Genomic DNA, 18,462 nt, shown 5'->3' with positions numbered 1-18,462 from the left:
CAGTTCCCATGGAGTCTCCAGGCGCTTCAGGAAGGCAAAAAAGACAGCTTTTTACTGGAGATTTCCCCAGAATCATGCTAGCAGGAAATTAAGGTTTCTGCAGTTATTCATTAACTTCAGCAATTCACAAAACTCCTTGTCTAGTTTCTATAAGTCACAGTCAGCTGAGAATATTTACTTTAGCAGATGTCACCTCACATTCTTTTATTATGACAAACATCTTTATTATATCAGTAGCATGACATGAAGTAGATATATGCCCCAGCTTTAGTCAAAACCTGCAACAGAAATTACTACTGTTTCTTCCTTTACTAAATTACTCAGCTTTGCCATCCATGTCTGTCACTGAATCTATCTCTGATCAAGGGAATGTTTTTCCCCACTACAAAATATATTAAATGCTTTGTCTCTGACCACACTGGTCAGAGGAATACACTTTTTAGTCCATTATTCATTAATGTCTATTTTTGCTACTAGATATTTTATTGCCCTTTTTCCTAGCCATAGTGCTCTTTTAATTCCTGTTTTAATTTCCTTTAACTGAGATTCCTTCTCATCAAGAAAACATTGTTTTCACACCTGTGACATCACTGTTCTTTTGCCTCAGCATATTCTACTGGATGCCCACTCCCAGATTTTGTTGTCATTTTCCATTTAAACTTTTCAGAGCAGCTGTGCCAAAACTTAGGAGTTTTAGAAAATCCACCCTTTTGGAAGTCAGCAACCAGAATGCTTCCAGGTATTCTATATTTTTCTTGCACAAACACAATCCCCTCACCACTGAAGGATGAGGAACAAACTAGCTGGCATGTGTTGTGTGAAGCTTCTTCTAAACATAAGATTAATCAGTTTATCTAATAGAAAGTTGCAGTAAAAAATAAAGACTACTTAAAAATTTTAATAATTTACTAGTGATAATTTAGGATGTGTAATAAGTGTCCACAAATGCCAGCCACTCACTTAATAGGTTTTTTCTCCCTATAAATCACAAGCACTAAGCACTAGGCTCCTTTTCTGGCCTTTGTGGTGCTTATGCACCTACTATTCATGTAAAGGAAGCTATGACAGCTGAGAGAACCACGTATAAAATCTTACATACAGTATTTTATCCACTTTTATCACAGCCCTCTGGTTCTTCCACATGATACATCTTGTTGAGGGTTTTTTTTAGTGGTATTTTTAATACTTTTTCCCTTCTTTTCTTTTCAAAGAAAAAACACATTGGATGATTAGATGATTAATGATCAAGAGTCAGTTCAGCCTCAGCCAAAACTAGCCACCAGTTCAGGGACAGGATGTAATACTGAAGCCAGGGGTAGATACCTTCCTGGTAGTATCTGCAGTTGTGTCCTCTTCCTCATAGAAAATGGGGACAGAGTTACTGCGTTCATTTGTGTTTATCAGCCATGTGCTGAATAACACGCAATTCTCTTCATACATCACACCTTAACCTTCCATGGTAAATGCCTTTTCTGGTGAAACAGAAAGCAGGTTTGTATTTACTGATTACTCTTTTCAGTACTTTTACCTCTGAAGTCATCTACAACACAACTGTATGTATGGTTCTCTTTAAGTTATCTCTGGATAAAGTGAAGTCTCTTGCATTTTAACTGCCTTTGGAAATAGTATTAAATCTTTAAATAAACAATCTTTTCTAACACATATTAATCCCCCTTCTCCAAAATACCACAAGCATGCAGTAAGGCTTATTTTAAGTGGCTCTTCTGATAGGTATTTTGGGGATACTGTGAACTGTCTCTATCTTGTTCCCTCTTCATCGCGATTCTTTGTCCTACCCACAGCAATACTGATAGAAACTTCTGCATTATCAGTCATGTGAAACACCAGCCCTGCCAACTCACTGTGCTGTGCACTGAGTAAGAACATCTTGCCATATCTCGTGAGCAAGTTATCTAAATATAGATGTGGGGCTTTTTTATTTGATACATAAAATGAAGGAACCATTAGTTTGCCTTGGAATGAACGGCTTATGGGATGATGCATATATATGTTGTGCTGTATTTTCCTATTGCAATAGTAAAACACTAATGACTTAAAACATGCTGGTCCTAGCAAGACATACCAGCAAGATAAACTGTCAAAAATTGCCATCAGACTATTACCACTGGGAATCAGCATAAAAACCATTTATTGTCTTCAAGAGATGACCAAGACTAGTTCAGAATATTTTGTCTTATAGAAACTTCAAATGCTCCTGTGGCTTCACTTTCAGACACTGTTGATTTGGACCCTGCATAGGGCACTATAACCTGAAGTCACAATTAACATTTCAGTCTCTGTTTTCAACTCCTTTAGAAGGCAAATAGTATTTTAAGGTTGACTGAAATCATTCAGGAAGATTCTCTGCCATGGAATGCTCCAACATTAAGTATTTTATAGTATATTGGAATGACTTCAAGTGTTAGCATCACCATAACTACTAAAGCTAGTTTCCACAGCTCCAAAGTATTTGCTGAAATAGATTCATCCACACTACTGCTTTACACACATTTCCTTGTGATCTTCATTATTTTTAGATCTTTTTCCTACTTTCAGTAAGTAATAAAAATACGTAGGAATGCTGAATGAACACAACACTCTGCTACACTCTTAATTTCTCATCCTTTTGTTGTTCTAAAAGGAGTCTCCAGTATACTCTGCTTTATCCTTCTGTCTCTTCCTCCAGTATTTTATTGCATGTTTTTTGTGGGTGTTTATGTTTGTTTATTTATTTTTAAAGCAAGCTTAAAGCATACAGGCAGAATTATACAAACTGAAGTTCCTATTCAACTAAAAAATACACACCATAACTTCAGAGAGCAACTAAAAAGGCCCCATTATAATATTTCATCTCAAATCCTTCTCATTTCATTACAGCATTTCACAATCTTTTCGCAGCTGCTTACACCTCATTTTCCCTCCAGAGAGCAAGCAATTATTATTAGTGCTTATCCATTTTCAATTTTTAACATCACCATTCCCTGCAAGCAATTTTAGTAATTAAGGCACATTCACCTGCTGGCTTTTTAAGACCTAAAAGTGCACTGGTTCTCTTGTGAAGGCAATAGCTGATATAACATTATTTTTCTCATGGCCCATCATACTCCCAGTAGCTCTAAGTATGCCTCACTAAGTAGCTGTAAGTATTCCCCCCATGAACCCTAGTTGTACACTTCTGGGAAAATGCAACAGTCAAAGACCTAAAGAAATAAAATGTTCTATGGAACCTTTTCTGCTTGGTCCTATCTAAATTCAGAATCCCTTTCAAGGAAGGACTGTAAACACAGAGCTCGAATTAATGTCCCGAAACAACTTAGGAAGTAATTCCCTGATTTGGTGCCCAAACAACAGAAGATGCTCCTTCAAAGCAAAAGTGAAATCAATACTTGTTTAATAACCCTTTTGTTTTGTTTAGTGAATTTCTTCTGCTTTTGCTTAATGCTCCTTTTTAAAGACAGTCCACTGTCTTTTATTATTTAATTACTGCAGGTTTTTGGAAAAAGAAAATCAGTTCTAGGAAGCAACCATACTTGGCAAAGCACTGAGATAATAAAGGATGCCAAGATCATGAGTGAGCTCCTATGGAAGGTTTAAGAAAATACATAAAGAAATTAGTGATCAGCAAGATTAGTAAAGGCATCAATTACTGCGCTTTCTGAATGAGTTACATTTTGCTGCAATACCTCCCATCCACAGCCAGCCTGAAGACGTCAACACTAGCACATTTCCTTTTGCAAACCAGTCTAGAAAGCATAAAGATGAATTTCAGATCACTCTAGATGCACCTGGAGCTTAACTGGAGCTTAATATTCACCTCTCATTTGAACTTCAGATTCTCTGAACAACAGTGGCTGTTCACCATTACAGCTAAAATATCCCATCCCTTTTTGTTGTTTTCATGTCCCCCTGCTTTTAATTTCTCCTTCAGGAACACTGGACCATGAAGCAGCAAATGAAGATGAAATGCAACCCAGGCCAGGGGGATTACCTCTCTGAATTATTTCTACAGCATCAGTCACCTCTCTGGTTTAATGACAGACTCACAGATGTAAAAAGCTGAAGCTGAGATCACATCTCTCTCCTCTAGATGTAGTGGACAGTGTGAGAAAGGCTGGTGGATGCTGCTGTGTCTCTCGCAGTGCTGATGTGGCTGCCAGCACTGGAGACTGGTTGCCTTATTGCAGCCAACCTGCTTGGGCTTCAACTTCTCTGCCAAAAATGGCACCTTTTCACAGTAAGAGGCAAGATAGCAAGGTGCCCTCTCAAATATGATTTTACACAAAAGCATTAACATTCTGCAGTAAGAAGTCAATGATATTAATAAGTTATTATTATTATTACAACTAGTAACAAGAAAAAAAGGCAACCAGACATGAATTTTTATTGGTGTGATCCCCAGGAACATGACAATTGATTTTAATGTTCTTTTTCTTTTTATCTTTTAAGACTACCTAACTAGATCATGCCTGTGAGATTCATTAGTTCCTTCTGCAAGCGATCCTTCCACAGGTGGCGTGGCAAGGAATTAAACAATCATTAAAATAAAGTCTTAAAAATAAAAAGCAGCACAAAACAAGGTCCAAACAAACTAAATTGATGAATCCATGACTATCTGCATCGCTTAGAACTGCTGTGCTATATTCTCTCCTGGCTAGTTAGGGAATTTAAAGGATTCAATTACAAATATAAACACTCCTTAAGAATCACAGCTAGAAAACAGAAACAGCTAGCATCCAGCTGAGCAACTACAATTGAAAATATTTTGTGCACTCCAGGTTCCTTTTTCAAATTTCAATTTAAAGACTTCAAGAATTGAAGCAGAATTATTTAAAACAATATCATATGTACTGTATGCACTCATTAGTATATTTTTTTACAGAAAAACAGGATGCCCAATGGCAGAAATACACTACCAAAAGAAAAGCTCAATACAATCTATTTGAAATGGATTTTCATTCAGAACCACTTGCACTTTGAAAGCTGTCTGCTGGCTCCTGGACAATGGGCTGGCTGCTGAGAGAGGCCATGTGGGAATGCCAGGAGTTTGCTCTTGCCAGGAGAAACACCAAGAACTGTCATCTTTGTCCCAGTCCTTACCTCTGGCACTCACTGGTTACACCTGAGACTTCTGGGCAAGGAGGATATCACAAACACTTCGAGAGCTGCAACTGCATTTAGCCATGCATTTAGATCATGCCATTAGCAGCTCCTTCTATACTTGGCTGAGCACATTGCACACTTCTGCACTTGACTTGCTTGAACCAAGTTATATCAACGTTTGTAGCCAGCAGCATTCAGTCTAGCATTTCTTATCCTCAGGTCAAGACAGCTCATACTACTTTCTTCAAGGAGATGAAAGAAAAATACAGCTGACTCACACTCTAAGGCAAAAAAAAAAAAAAGCCAGAAAAAAGAGCACATTTGTCATATGAGCTTCACATTAAAATAAAAGTACAAAATTTATTAAGTAATCCGTTCTGTCAGTCACCCTACTTCAGGCACGCTATGATTGATACAGTCATGCCCATATTTCCATGGCACAATTTAAAAAAGAATGGCTTAAAAAAAGGTGCAAACAGATCTCAAATGATCTCCTTATTTAGCTGTGATTTGCAAACATGAGCTCCTGAGGCCAGAGGCACCAAAGAATGGCTCATCACAGGCAGCCTCCCATGCTCACCGAAGTCATCTTCAGTGAGACCGTTTGTTGACAATTCCTCAGTTCCCTGGAAAGTTCAACATAAACACACATGCATGCTTCAGATGTTTCTACAGTCACCACAGCAAAGCCACATTAAAAAAAGAAATGGATAAGAAAGACAGAAGTCTCAGTTTAAAAGTCTACAAGAAAACTGGTGCTCAGAGTGGGACAGCTCAGCTCCTGAACAGTGTGGCACAGCTGACATCATGAACAAGCAGGACAGACACTCAAATTGACAAATTATCATGAATACTAACCAAGATCAAAAGTGCGTTTCTATGGAATGTTTAAAAAAATATATAAAGAGATTAGTGATCAGCAAGATTAGTAAAGGCATCAATTACTGCACCTTTTAGATGAGCTACATTTTGCTGCAATACCTCCCATCCACAAGCAGCCTGAAGAAGCCAACACCAGCACATTTCCTTTTGCAAACCAGTCTAGAAAGCATGAAGATAAATTTAAGATCACTCTAGATGCACCTGGAACCTAGCCCATCGTAAATTCAGAACTGTCACCTGAACTTCAGATCTTCTTAACAACAGTGACTGTCTACCATTAGAGCTAAAAAATCCCCTCCCTCATTGACCTCTTTATGTCCCCCTTCTTTTCCATTCTCCTTTGGGCATACTGGACCATGAAGTAAAAAATGAGAGTGAAATGCAGCCTACGCCAGGAGCTGTATTTATCTTACCCATTCCAGAAAAGGTGCCAAAAGGAGATGATGCCAATGTAGTAAAATATGATCCAGGAGAATACTGTAGGACAGCCTTGAGCACTGGTTCTGGAAAGTGAAATACTATGGCAAAACCTAGGGATTTAAACTCTTGGCTGGAAGCATATCAAAGGGAAAGGGGTCCCTGCATCGGTGCTTTCTGTCACCAACAAAAGCTGTGAGGGATTACCTGTCTCCCAGGGTAGGTAAAGAGAATTTACACTCATGAGCATACTTTGCAGCATGACTTTAGAAAGCACAGTTTAATAAAGGTGCGAACAGCTCTCAGATTATCTCCTTACAGAGATTTAGAGCAGAATTTAGAGATTTTTGCCTTCCCCTATCATGAATTCTTGTTTCAAGAATTAAGGGAGAGCTGCAATGCTCATGGGCAAGACCTTTGGAAGAAGCTCCTGGCAAAAACAATATAAAAAAGGGCCAGAAAAATATGGCACTCATTCTAACTTCTCTCAATTTACAAAACAGACCCTAGTGGAATGAGGTAGACTGGGAAAGGACAGCAAGATCAGAAGTAAAGCAACACTTGTTTTCCTGTCACACACAAAAAAGGAAAAACCACAACAGAACTCTACCACACAAAAAATAGACTTCTGGAAAACTGTAATATAATTGTGACAAAAAATGCCAAAACAAATGTATCAAATAGGAAAGGGAAAACTCAGACCAAGTGACAACAAAACTTCCTATTAATACCCATTTCAAATAAAATTGACCTTACCCTGCCAGAACTACCATGACATTTCAATGCATAGCTACTTCTGTTCCCTATAATCAGAGTCAATGCAAGGCCCTATCCAGTATCTTCTGTATTGACTCAGCATTACTTCTATGATTTTTGCATGACTATTCCTGAATCAGGGCTCCAATATCTCTCTTCAAACAGTTGCTCACTCAATTTAAAAATAACGCACATCCTATTGCACTCAGGTTTTTTTACATAGCAAATATTGAGAAGATGACAAAAGAAAGCTGAGTGACAGATTACTCAAAAGGTAGTGACCTAGATCTGGAACAAAAATGGAGTGGCTTAGCTCCTAAACACACAACTCTCTGCATGCATGGGAGCTGATGCAGCTTCCTGGACAGTATGTCAGAAAAGAGAGGATGAAATAGTTTGGTCAAGAGTAACACAGACTAAGAGCAAAGACTAACTGAGCTGCTTGCAAGATTAGACCCATGCAATCTCTTCCTCTAATCTTTTGCACAAATTAGAAGAATGAGATTTAGACATTCTTCATAAACTTGTTCAGCCCATCTAAAAATCTGTACAGAACAGCCCACCTCTAGGAAAAAAGCAACAAAAAACCAAGTGAACTCTGAGCAGTTGAAATCACTGAGCCATAAGGCTCAGATTGTAGCTTTCAGAATGGTAGGTTTCATAAAAACTACCTTTTTTTATTTGTATGCATATTAAATATTTCTTTAGTCTTCTGCTTGAGTAGAACAGTTTTTCATAAGCACAAAGATATTTTAAAGAAAAATTAAATCTTGTATAAACCTTATGTTTCTATATGAAACTTATTGGATTCTAGCACCTAAAATAAAACCAGCACTTCTTTACCTAAATTTTGTCGAGTGCACTGAAACAACATAGCTGCACACTTTTGTAAATCTAATCATTTAAACATCTTTAACTAGGTCAAATAGAAATGTTGGGTAAATGTGGTATATTAATAGCACTGTTGGCATTTAAATAAAAAACCAAGTTTATATTTTGGTCACTTTCTTAAGACATTTATTTGTGCAACCCACAAATCTTACTGTTTTACAGATACTATTACATTAGAATGCAGTTGGAATATCACTGTGCCACAGAGCTCCACAAGCACATTTCCTGAGCTGATGCTGAAAATAACCACAGGAAAAGGCTGCTGTTGAGCATATAAATGGGTCTTTCATCAATTCTCATATCACATTTGACTCTCCTCTCTGCATCTGATGTATTCTCTAGAGCTACATTTTGTTAATTTATATCACGGTTGGCAAAAGGAGACAGAGCACACACGTTGGAGGCAGGGGAGAAAGGCCAACATTGGTGACAAATATGCAGCGTTAACTTAGCTTTCTCCACCTTTAAGGACAGGAAATACATTTGAAGAATGCCAAAATTAGGAAAAACACAAACATGGAATAAAAGAGGAAAGAAAAAGATAAAGCATTGCAGATTAATTTACAAAAGCGCGTGACGTTCAAATTCCTGTTACCCATGACCAGGGGGGTTAGGAAGGAGCCTAAGAGACGCAGCAGCTTATGCAGGGCTTTGCTTCCTTCAGGCTCCCCCACAGCACACTGAGCCACCCTCCAGCTGGAGCCAAGAGCCAGCACACTGAGCTGAGGGCAACGTCACCGGAAGGACAAGGACATCCTTGTATTGTATCAGGGGAGAAATGGCAACAGAAGTTTGGACATTTTTGCTATCTGTGGTGAGCATTTCTTCAGTGGAAAACAAAGGGTAGCACAGTTTACCCTCAAAATGACTCTTTTAATGCATATAGATTGCATGTGCATCAAGGTTAATACGATGTAATTTTCTAGACTGCACAAGACTGTGACCAAAGTAGCCACCAAATCTTTTGGAGAGCAGATGAGGATTCACCCAGCAGCTGGGCAGTACTCACAGCAGTGCCTGCCTCATCACCACTGCCACCATCTTACTGCCTCTTGTACTCACAAGCACACCCAGCCCTAACTAAATAAAATAAAAAGGTAACATTGAGAATTGAAACCACATCTGTTTTTATGTAGCACTTGTAACACCACCTGGTAACTTCCAAGACTTTCATTATTGCACATCCAGCTCTGTCAGAAGTTTCCCTGGCCATGCCAGCGTTCTTCACCCACCTCTTTCTTTAACTAAAATCAAGAGGGAGCCCTCAAAAAGAGGGATGAAACAAATATCAAAGATGAAAATCCTTTTTTATTACCATCTTGCGGATCTTCACAGTTATTTGCATGTCATAGAACATTTTAAATCTTTTCATTACTGGACTGAACACCAGAATAACAGTATTGGAAAAATGCAGTTCCCCAACTTCTTTCTCTCCCTCATTGAAAATGGAGACAATCACACCTCAGAATCTCTCCCACTGTCAAAACAGATTAATCAGCACAAAAACATATTTGCATGAGAATTTGTCAAGATTCTAATAAAGTTCCTATTTATTCCGATTTTAAAAAATTTAAAAAGAGGGGGAGGCAAGGAGGGAGAATATCAGCATAGTTCTACCAGATTGCTTTAGAAGATTTGGGTATGTATCTAGACTGCATAATTTTTTCTTACAGTATATGCATTTTACTTCAGGTTGTATAGCAGACTAAACTGTAAAGCTGTATAACTGAAAGACACTCCAATGCTAAGGAAAAATTCTCTTACTGGAAAAGCAGACCATGGAGACACTGACTCACATGAAGTTTCTTGGAAAGAAAGAAAACCCAAAACAGCCCATATGCTCTCCTGAGTAAAAAAGTTAACTGTGGGTCCTCCATGTAGTTTAACATGCTACCCTGTGGGTACAAAATAATTAACTCGACACTACAAAATTCCAGACCCAAGGTTCCCAGTGTCTGCCTTCTCCCCCAAGTCCTTATGTCACACATAATTCCCAAGCAACTGTACTACTACCTCTTCTCACCAACATTTCCATGCCTCCCTGATTTGATTCTGATTAGACATGCCTAACAATTACAGAATTTATTCCTTCATGCTCTGTAAGAGCAAAAAGTGACGAGTCAGCAAAACGGTTTATTCCTTATATCTGATAGGCAAGAATTGCTTTGTCCATTCCTGTTCATTCCCAGCTCTGGGGCTGGGACTGCCAGAGAGCTCTGCAGTCAGCCCTGAGGGGGACTGAGAGTGCAGATATGAGCCCTTTGCCTCCCTCCTCACTGACAAGAACTCAGAGCTGGCAGAGGGCTTCCCTGCTGCACCACACTGCAAAAAGGAGGGAGGGGGAAAGAAAGGCAGACCCAAGGAAGCACAGCACAAAAAGAAAGCCAGCAATAACACATGACGACCAAGGACAATGAAGCCTGATAGGAAATCTAGATAGTCTATTATCAAAGCTATTTCATTACAACCTGACGGGCAATTGCAGAGAAAGAATTTTCTGTATAACTGAGGGTGGCAGAAGCCAGCTAGACACACAGGGGAGATTGTAAGACAAGGCAAAACTGCAGAGCTGATGAAGAAGGAGGAACTGACCTTCCTCAGATGAGAAAATAATCTTTGAGAAACAAATTAAATTAAAAAAAAAAATCTACATACTTGGCCTCTACTTATCAGGAAGTTATATCCTTCAAAAAAATTCAATAAAAGGAAGATATAGGTATAACACGTTCAATACCTAAAATGTATTTTGTACATTCAAATTTCAGCATAAGGGTTTGAACTAGCAGTATTTTAAATGCTATTTAGATCTTGCAGTCTTTTATTAATTTAGTGTTTCTGAATGGGAATTTCACCATTGCAAAAAAAACTCCACAAAAACCACACAAAACCAAAAAAAACCCACACAAAAACGTACCAAAAACCCCCACCACAACATCAAAGAGAAATATGTATCAAAGCAAAGTGCTTAGCCACACAGATTTCAATATGAAATTCAATATTCCATAAAGGTTTTCACAGACACTTAATTGCCCTCTGGGGGCTCAGTCCCCAAAGCAGAATTTAGTACAGAAAACTAAACTTATATTTTGCACTGACATGCTCATTTCTGGAAAAACAATGGATTATTCTAAATCAGCAGGTGTGGGTAAAATACAAAATAATATTTTTATTATTAATAAATTAATATAATAATTTATTATATGATTAAACCAACATTGAAAGCATAAACGATTGTTGTTACATGGTATTCTCCCTCCTCAGGCCTTTCCAAAGAAAAATCCTAGCTGGAAACACAATGACACAGACATAAATAAATTAGCAGTCGTGTACATTTGCAACATCTTCAAGGAACACTGTCAAAAGTATCCAGTAAATGCACTGTGCTATTCCCAGAAGGTTGAAGGAGTAGACTCACTCAATCTAAAATACAGTTGTTTGTCTAGAAAAATGTAATACCAAAAGGAAGGCCAAAAGATCCAAAAAAGTTTAAATTTCTATTTTCTGTAGCATGACAGATGCTCCAAGGCACACTCATTGTTCCTTTGCATTTTCAGTTCACTGGACAAACATATACTGAATGTTACTTTTAGATCTAAGGAAGATTTTGCTGTCCTCCTCAGAATAAAGGTTTGACACTAAAAATATGATAACTAATGCAAAAATACTTCTCTTTCATTTGGAATTTTCAAAAGAATGGCATTACTTTGAAACAACCATTACAACTACTGGCTTCTGACAACACTAAACAAATTGTGGCACCAGCATGACTGACTTTTCATCTCACTTTTCAGGCCTGAATCTTTTTTTTTTTTTTCTCAAAAAAAGCCCTAAAACCCAAACAATCAACAAACAAAACCAACAAACCTCCAAACAGAACAAAACACAAAACAAACAAGCAAACCAAAACCCCAAACATGCAAAAAACCCCCACAAAACCCAGAGAGCTGCATTTCCTGTTGTTATATGACTGGATAATGATATTTAAAACTTCTTTTATATAAAACAGCACATTTTCTATCTCAGAGCATCTAGTCTTCACTCACTTTGTTTATAGAGTCCTCATAAAAACACATTTATCTAAATTATCCATTTTAAATTGGCAGTCAAGAAGGTAGACTAGACCAAAATAAACAATCCTTAAACACCATTTTGAAAGACTTCTTTTTTGTACAATGGAAACATAGACTATCTGTTCCCAAGCTACTGATATTATTTACTTTATTGAGAATATTCCTCTGAACTATGTAACAAAAACCAAATCCATTCTGACTCCCATCAGCAGCACCTGCTCCACACCTCAGTGGTTCATATACTGGATCAGGACCCTGACTCTCTTCCTTTCAAAGCCAAGCCTTCTCTTTTCAGTAGAAAGCAGGTTGACATCAAATATCTCAGAAATGAAGTCCTGACAACTGATACCTACCATTAATTAGCCAGGCCTTCCATCTGCATTTAATTCCCTGTGGGAAGGCTCAAGCAAGCAAAACATAGCTGAATTAAATACGACATAAAAAGTTCAGATAAAAGTGTCAAAAGCTATTACCATTTTCCATTAAAGCACACTGGTTTCATCAGATTGGATTGTACGGAAATTCCTCTGTAACCACCAAAGTATTGAGTACATTATCAAAATTTTATTTCTTCCTCCAGAAAGAAATGTACCATGAGCTAAAGACACCATTGAACACTTCTGGTAATGCCAAGACTGGCATTCAGACTTAATATATACTGAATGTACTCTTATGACTAGAAGTGTTGGCAATTGGTCTGAACTTCTCAGAAGAACAATCTCATTTGTACATTGGCTTTAATCATAACATAATTTGCTTTGAGATCCCCATTAGCAGTGCATTACAGGAATTTGTGTGCCACAATCTATGAAAAAGAGCTGAGTGCATGTTCTGACAGGCTAGGGAAAACCCGAGAGGCAATTATTTCAATAACAACAGCAGCACTGTTTCTCTAACTGGTTTTATAATACAGCCTGGCCCAGGAAATGATAAAAAGCTCTTACAGAACTATGCAGAAAGGGTGAGACAACATTGATAAGGAAGCTTCAAAGGATTTGAGATAATACTGGATGGGAGAAGCTGCCTGCCTGGCCTGTCTGGGCGAGGACCCTTACACCTCCCAAGGCAGAGCCAAAATGAATATTAATCCCTGCTCTCCCTGATACAGGTCAAGAGACTACTGTACTGTTGTATCCCCTTTATTTTTTTCCCTAGGCATTTCTTTATTCTCTAAAATCTATCAAAGTAACTACATGCATTACTTGTTTCATAAGGTAGTTTCCCGCTATTTCATTCGATTTAAAACAAACACACAAATGGCTCTAGCTCTGTTTTTTTACGTGTGCTTTTTAAAGAAAAACAACACAAACCCAGCTGTGCCAAGAACATCCAACTTAGGGAGCAGCTTCAGGTGTAGATGTGCCAGAGGGACCACTCAAGCCCGTATATCACTGCTGGTACCGGGGAAGGTTTTTATGGAGAGGGACTAACAATAAATCTCAAAGATTTAGCCAGATAAGAGAACTACAGAATTTCACTTCAGGAGCAACTGCAATCTCACATCTACCATGCTTCATACAGGAAAACTATCCTCTTCCTAAAGCAGACAGATATTCACCTGTATTCAGAACAAAACAACACAAACCAAAATGAGTCACATAAACACGTGAAATGCATCTTTATTCAAGTTTGGTCTCACCCTTCTTAGGTACACCAAATTGAGGGAATACCAAGAGAGCTTAGTCAAAATCCTTGAAAGATGCTCAAAGATTAGACTTAAACAAAAAGCATACACTCTGTCAGGAGCTTAAAGTATGCCAAAGACAAAACTAAGAAACACCCTGCTGTAAACTATAAATATACTCAACAACCACTTGAATAAATGTACCAGGACATAGCCCATAACTAGAAATCCTCCTCTCCATTATAAGGTTTCATGCTTTCCAACATACAGACCCATATTGATAATATTAGCTGTAAAACAATTAACATAGGATGCCCCTTAAAATATTTGTCTCTTCCTATATGAGAACACATTCTTTGGAGCAAGTGTTTGCTATACACACATCCAAAATGAAACAAAGCTTAGTAACTCAGTGAAAAATGAAGTTAAATGTGACTATCTAAAAGCTAATTCATTTATTCTTGTTCTTATGCATATGTTCTCAATAGCGTGAATAAGTTTGCTGTGGACTTATTGCTAGTTTGAGGTAAATCTTTAGGAACTGTAAGAAAAACTGATCAGCTGAAGTAAAGAAATTACATGATACCATATTGGGACAAAGCAATGCTTTACCTGTTACCACATTAAGTGATACTGTTTAGGGAGAGCACATAAGTCTGGCCCATTTCTTTTCTCAGCAATCCATCACAGCAATACAAATATTTAAAGATCTATTCCTGCCTATTCCATTTAGCAACCCTTTTGGACATAGAATCACAGAATCATTAAGGTTGGAAAATACCTCAAAGATCATTCAGGCCAACCAGCACTGCCATGTTCATCACTAAACTGTGTCCCCATGTGCCACAGGCAGACATTTCTTGAATGCTTCCAGAGACAGTGATCTCCCCACTTCTCTCAGTAGCCTATTCCAATGCCTGACCACTCACCCTTTTAGTGAACAAATTTTTCCCAATATAAAATCTAAACCTCCCTGGGACAAATGGAGGCCATTTCCACATATCTATGAACCTGTCCAATCCCTTTTTGAATCTGCTGATATTATCTGTCTCTACCTCCTCCTCAGCTAACTCAACCTGCAGAGTTACCAAACCCCTAATCACACTAATATTCTATGAGTCACATAGAAATTGTGCACCACTACCACCTTGGCTGAGAGCACAAACAGATACAGAAGACTCACTGAATTTAGAGAGAGGCAGTAGCTTCTGCTATACCCGAAAAAGCTTTCCAGACCTGATGAAGAATTTGCATAATGAAAAGCTTGTCTGCTTTTCCCAGCTCTATCAACTGATCTAAAAATATATTCATTCCCCCTACAAACCTAGCAACTATGCACCCTTTGGATAGTTATTCCAGTTCATCGTGAGACCGGTAAGGTTCATTCCTCCCCACTGAAATAATCCTGGATACAAATACATGACTGTATCTGATTTGCTTTAATTAAAACTTGAAAAGTTTCCCAAATTTTGAGGAATATATGAGGAATAACTAGCTTTTCCTCTTGACTCACTGCCAAGTGCAAGCAGTTTTCAAAACAAAAGCCTACAGAAAGATATACAGGAACAACTGTCCTGCTGACATTTAATGAAAGAGGTACACCCTCTGAAGTTATCATTTAAGCATATTTACAACCAACAGAGTTACAATGCAGCTGGTTTAACTTCCCTTTTCTCTTTATTTTACCTGTCAAGTCTCCAACGCCTGCTTGTAGATTCACAAGGCTCCTCAACTTCATAGAAGTCAGTGCTCTGGTCTTCCACGCTGCTGGAGTTTTGCCATTCAGAGCAGAGATTTCTCCTAGCACCCATAGCAAAAGGCAAGTTCTCATACTCAGGTATTTCCTCATAGTGACGTACATTCTCGTACTCTGGATCACAAATGCTGGTTACAGAATTCAAAGGCATTTGGGACAAATTCTCTCCCAAAAGTCCATGTTTTTCTAAAGAATCCAGCCTTTGGTTATTTCGCATCTCAGGATGACTTCTGTTCCGCTGCCTCTTCTTCTGTAATGCCAGACTACTTATTTCTACGGAGTGCGCCTTGGCAGATTTAGATTTCCTTTCACTGCCTACAGACCCTATATTCCTGTTCTTATTTCCATACCCATCCCCATTGGAAAGGTTGGCAATAGCACTCTCCACTGACTGGCTGCCTTTAGACAGAAATTTTTGGAAGTCACTTTTCTTTAAGCAAACTGACAGTTTCATGTTCAGAAGCTTTTTCAAGCTATTTTTCTTGTGATGGTGGTCTTTGCAGGGCTTGTCTGTCCTGTCCATATCCATGGCAGAGAGAGACTTGGCCCGAGGTTTTGTCACAACAGTCAAGTGGCTGAAGCTGGTAGCAGTTTTTAATGATTCAGAATTTCCTGAAAATGGAAGAATAGGATGAGGTAACTTCCAGACGGGTTTTTCAGAAGAACGTTTGGGTATGTCACAGGACAAAAGTGCATCCTGCTCCTTGGCTCGTGCATGTGCGAAGTGAGATCCTTCTAGAAGGCTGTTTGATTTGTCCTCACTGGAGGTGTAAGAACTTTTGTCCACAAGCTCTGCTGATGCAGCTTTTTTCAGCAATCCAGCAGCTGGAAGGCCATGCCTCTGTGGTTTCTTAGGAATAACTTTTGGGGAACTCTCATCCTTTATTTTAAATTCTTTATTTGCCAAGTTTTGTGAGGAAACATGGAGGTTGTTTGAAGCAGATGAGTGCTGACTGCTTGCCAGTTTGAGCTGCTTTGGCAAACTCATGGACAGGGCATCACACCTGACAAAGTCAGTCCTTTTGACCACAGCATCTGGCATACTGGCATGATCTGTTATCTCATCCATGCAATTATGGCCTGCATTTAAAGAAGATTCAACATGTCTCACCAAATCAGGACTTCCATGTAAAAGCTGAGGCAAAAGATTCTGTGAAGCTGACTCTTTCACAGCAGGCTCCCTTACCTGAGGCATTTTTTCTGCATTGCTTTGAGTTACCTCACATTTTTCAGGATGAAACACTTCTGCATTATTGTTATAGCAAACACTCTGAGCAAGGACATTAATTCTTGCTGGCTTTTTTAAGCTTTGGTCCACAACACCATAAGAATCTTTCTCTGAATTAGGTTCCTTTATTCCTTCTCCTGTGCTGTCTATGCCATCCTGACGGACTAGACATGCGGCACGTGGCTTTCTCGGCTTAGGGATAGGAAGCACTTTGGAGCTCAGGACTGAAGATATTTCAGGGGAGGTTTTATCAGCATCTGCTTTCATCCCTATTTCACCTGAAAACATCCTGTTGCTACTTAAATTTTCATTCTCTAGAGTTTCCTTGTCCAATGGAGAACAACTGTGATTATTTTCAGTCAAACTAGGACAAATTTCAGACATCCGAAGATCATCAGCAGTAATCTCACCATCAGCATTTTGTTGCTTCCCTTTAACTACCTCAGAAGATGACGAAGATTGTACAAGTTCCATAAACTCTATTTTAACATCAGTCTTGGAACTGCTGCCATCCCCTTTGTCAAATTTGTCCGCATACCTGTGCCTAACAGGACTGCTGTTAGGAAACACACCATGAGTTAGGACATCCTTAAGTTTCTCTTCTAAAATGCTGGCTTTCAAAACCACCTGACTTTTACTTGCCAATTTTTCATTGTGACTATCCCCCAGAGATACTGCATTTCTTTCACCAAGCTTGATGCTCTCTAAGGTGTCAAAGTGCTCAAGAATTATCTGAGTTTTACAGGTGTTCTCTCCATTTCCAAGTTTATGAAGACATTCAAATTTGCAATGTGACACAGGTAGAATATATGCTGTGTTTCCAGTACTTCCTTCTGAGGTTTCATTTTTATAGTTCAAATGGTCTAGAGTTTGAGAAGAATCTTCCCTGCGCTCCTCAAAGCTTTTTGTGTTTTTTCGTGTAGACAATGGAGGTTTAACTTCTGGGATGGAGGAGCTTTTAAGAACCTTTGGTTTTGGTGCAATTGCTGGCTTGGTTTTCTTTGCTGCTTGTATCCCACCAGAAAGTACAATATCAGGCTTCGGTGCAACAGGTGGAGGCGCTGCCTTGTGTCCCAGGACAAATTTTGGTTTGGGGGCCACTGGTGGCTTCTTAATTTCTAGGAAGGATTAAAAAAAGACTTTAGTCACCATTGTCCACAAAACAACTTCACCTGCAATACAGTAGTATTAAAAGTTTTGTAACATTTAACTTGTGATCTACAAGATCTCAATGTGTGTATGGATATATTTTTCTCTTAAAAGCATGCCTCCCTTCCGCAACACCACTTCTTTACTAGTTGCCTTTGTTTTAATAGGCACATCAAGGAGTGTTAGGGAAGTTTTCAAAGTCTTTTCATAAACAAACAGTGTAATGTAATATTAGTACATCTACTCCCTCAGATGCTAAAGTTTGATGCCAATAAAAGCAGAGCAGATTCGCCTGGTTTTGCATTTTAACTGTAATACCACTTTAAAATGTTGCAAGTATGTTAAGTGCCACACACATAATAAGCCACAAAGACAATGGGACCACCAGAACAGTGACCAGGGTAGTTCAGTTCCCTCTTCCACCACCTTGAGATATGAGTAATCTAAAATTCCTCATTCTCTTCCACTCCCTTCAAACAATACTGATATGAATTACTCCAGCAGTTGCAAAACTGGCACGTCACTACCAACAGTTCAGTTAGTCTGTGGTATGAGGCTAATGCAGTAATTTGTAGCAAGGCAGTACCTG

General features: G+C 38.6%; 1 protein-coding gene across 2 annotated transcripts in view; it reads right to left on the bottom strand.

Moving 5' to 3' along the window:
* The window catches only part of FGD6 (FYVE, RhoGEF and PH domain containing 6), a 72,303-nt gene that overhangs the window by 44,872 nt on the left and 8,969 nt on the right, over window positions 1-18,462 (bottom strand). For both annotated transcript variants that reach the window (XM_086887720.1, XM_086887721.1), the window contains exon 2: window positions 15,427-17,842. In XM_086887720.1, the coding sequence (XP_086743846.1) occupies window positions 15,427-17,842 (2,416 nt within the window). The remainder of the gene's footprint in view (window positions 1-15,426; window positions 17,843-18,462) is intronic.

The sequence above is a fragment of the Cyanistes caeruleus genome, chromosome 4, assembly GCF_971803275.1.
Source record: "Cyanistes caeruleus chromosome 4, bCyaCae1.hap1.1, whole genome shotgun sequence".
Classification (NCBI taxonomy): Eukaryota; Metazoa; Chordata; class Aves; order Passeriformes; family Paridae; genus Cyanistes; species Cyanistes caeruleus.
This window is presented reverse-complemented; position numbering and strand designations above follow the sequence as displayed.